This window comes from Calidris pugnax, unplaced genomic scaffold (assembly GCF_001431845.1).
Source record: "Calidris pugnax isolate Ruff unplaced genomic scaffold, ASM143184v1 scaffold4, whole genome shotgun sequence".
In the NCBI taxonomy this organism is placed as follows: Eukaryota; Metazoa; Chordata; class Aves; order Charadriiformes; family Scolopacidae; genus Calidris; species Calidris pugnax.
The window spans coordinates 3075376-3076842 of record NW_015090781.1 but is presented as its reverse complement, the minus strand read 5'-3'; the positions used below and the strand labels follow the sequence as shown (position 1 = coordinate 3076842).

General features: G+C 67.1%; 1 protein-coding gene across 1 annotated transcript in view; it reads left to right on the top strand.

The window, feature by feature from the left end:
* LZTS2 (leucine zipper, putative tumor suppressor 2) overlaps positions 1–1461 on the top strand; it is a 15557-nt gene extending 14096 nt beyond the window's left edge. The window contains exon 5 of the mRNA XM_014957712.1: positions 508–1461. Coding sequence (XP_014813198.1) covers positions 508–861 — 354 coding nt within the window. The 3' untranslated portion in view covers positions 862–1461. The remainder of the gene's footprint in view (positions 1–507) is intronic.
* Positions 1462–1467: the final 6 nt, after the last annotated feature.

The window sequence follows — 1467 nt, the reverse complement described above, 5'->3', positions numbered from 1 at the left end:
GCTCAAGCCCCCATCAGCCTGGCCTTGACCCCCTCCAGGGATGGGGCACCCACAGCTTCCCTGGGCCACCTGAAACAATGGCAGACTGCCCCATGATTCTATGACTCGGATGATCTCCGAGGTTCCCTTCCAACCCGTGACGAGGTTGATTGATTCTGTGGCCCACCCCTGCAGGTGTGCCAGAAGTCGGGGGAGATCTCTCTGCTGAAGCAGCAGCTGAAGGAGGCGCAGGCCGAGCTGGCGCAGCGGGGGGCCGAGCTGCTGGGGCTGCGGGCCCAGCTGCGGGAGGCGCGGGCCCAGCTGCAGGTGGGCGAGCGGCGGGCGCAGGGCCTGCAGGAGGCCGCCCGCCTCAAGGCGCTGGAGCTGGAGGTCTGCGCCAACGAACTGCAGCGTCGCAAGAGCGAGGCCGACCTCTTCCGCGCCAAAGCCGGCCGGCTGGAGCAGGAGGTGGCGGGGCTGAGGGAAGCCGCCCGCGGCCGCTGCCCCCAACCCGCCGAGGGGTTCCCCCCACCACCACCACTCAGCGAGGGATGCCCCCAAGCCGAGGAGGAGGAGCGGGGCAGCATGGGCCTGCGGCGGCAGCTGGAGCGGCTGCGGGCGGAGGTGGCCCTGGAGCGGCGGCGTGGGCAGGAGCAGCGGGAGGCCTTCGAGCAGGAGCGGGGCACGTGGCAGGGCGAGAAGGAGCGGGTCATCCGCTACCAGAAGCAGCTGCAGTACAGCTACATCCAGATGTACCGCCGCAACCGGCGCCTCGAGCAACGGCTCCAGCATCTCCGGCTTCAGGGAGGGGAGGACCCCCCACCCGAGCCCTGCGACCCCCCCGACCCACCTTTCGAGGAGATCACGGCCACCGAGATCTGAGACGCTGCCTTGCCAAAGGGTGGCCTCCAGCTTCTGGGATTTTGGGAGCTATGGGGGATGCCTGTCCTCCCCCCAACAGCTCTGCGAAGACTGCTGGCACTGGGAGGGGGCAGAGGGGACCGCAGGCGCTGCCCCCTCCCCAGCATCGAGGTGTTGGGACGAGGGGATGACGACATGACAAAGGGGGGTGCCCGTGAGATGTGGGGCCAGGTGGGTGATGAGCCCCGGCCTCGGGGCTGCCCGGAGCTGGTCCCCGCTGATCCTCTTAGAGCCCAGGGATTATCAGCGCTGGCTTCAGCCGGGGTCACCTTGGACGGGGGGGGAGGTCTGGCTTGTCCCTTCCCTCTCCTCCCTGCTGGCACTGTCACCCAGCCAGTTCCAGAGGGGATGGATGGCGTATGTGCCCTGTCCCTGCCTGTGCCAGCCTCCCTTCCTCTACCCCCCCCGCCCCAGTGTGTTTGTCAGGGGAGTCGTTTCTGTGCCATTTTAAATAACTATTTTTATAGGACCTACCAAAAACATATCACCCTCTCCCAGCTCACACTCCACCTCTCTGTGTCCCCTTCACCCCTGCCGTGGGGCAGCTTGCCTTCAGTGCCTTTCCCA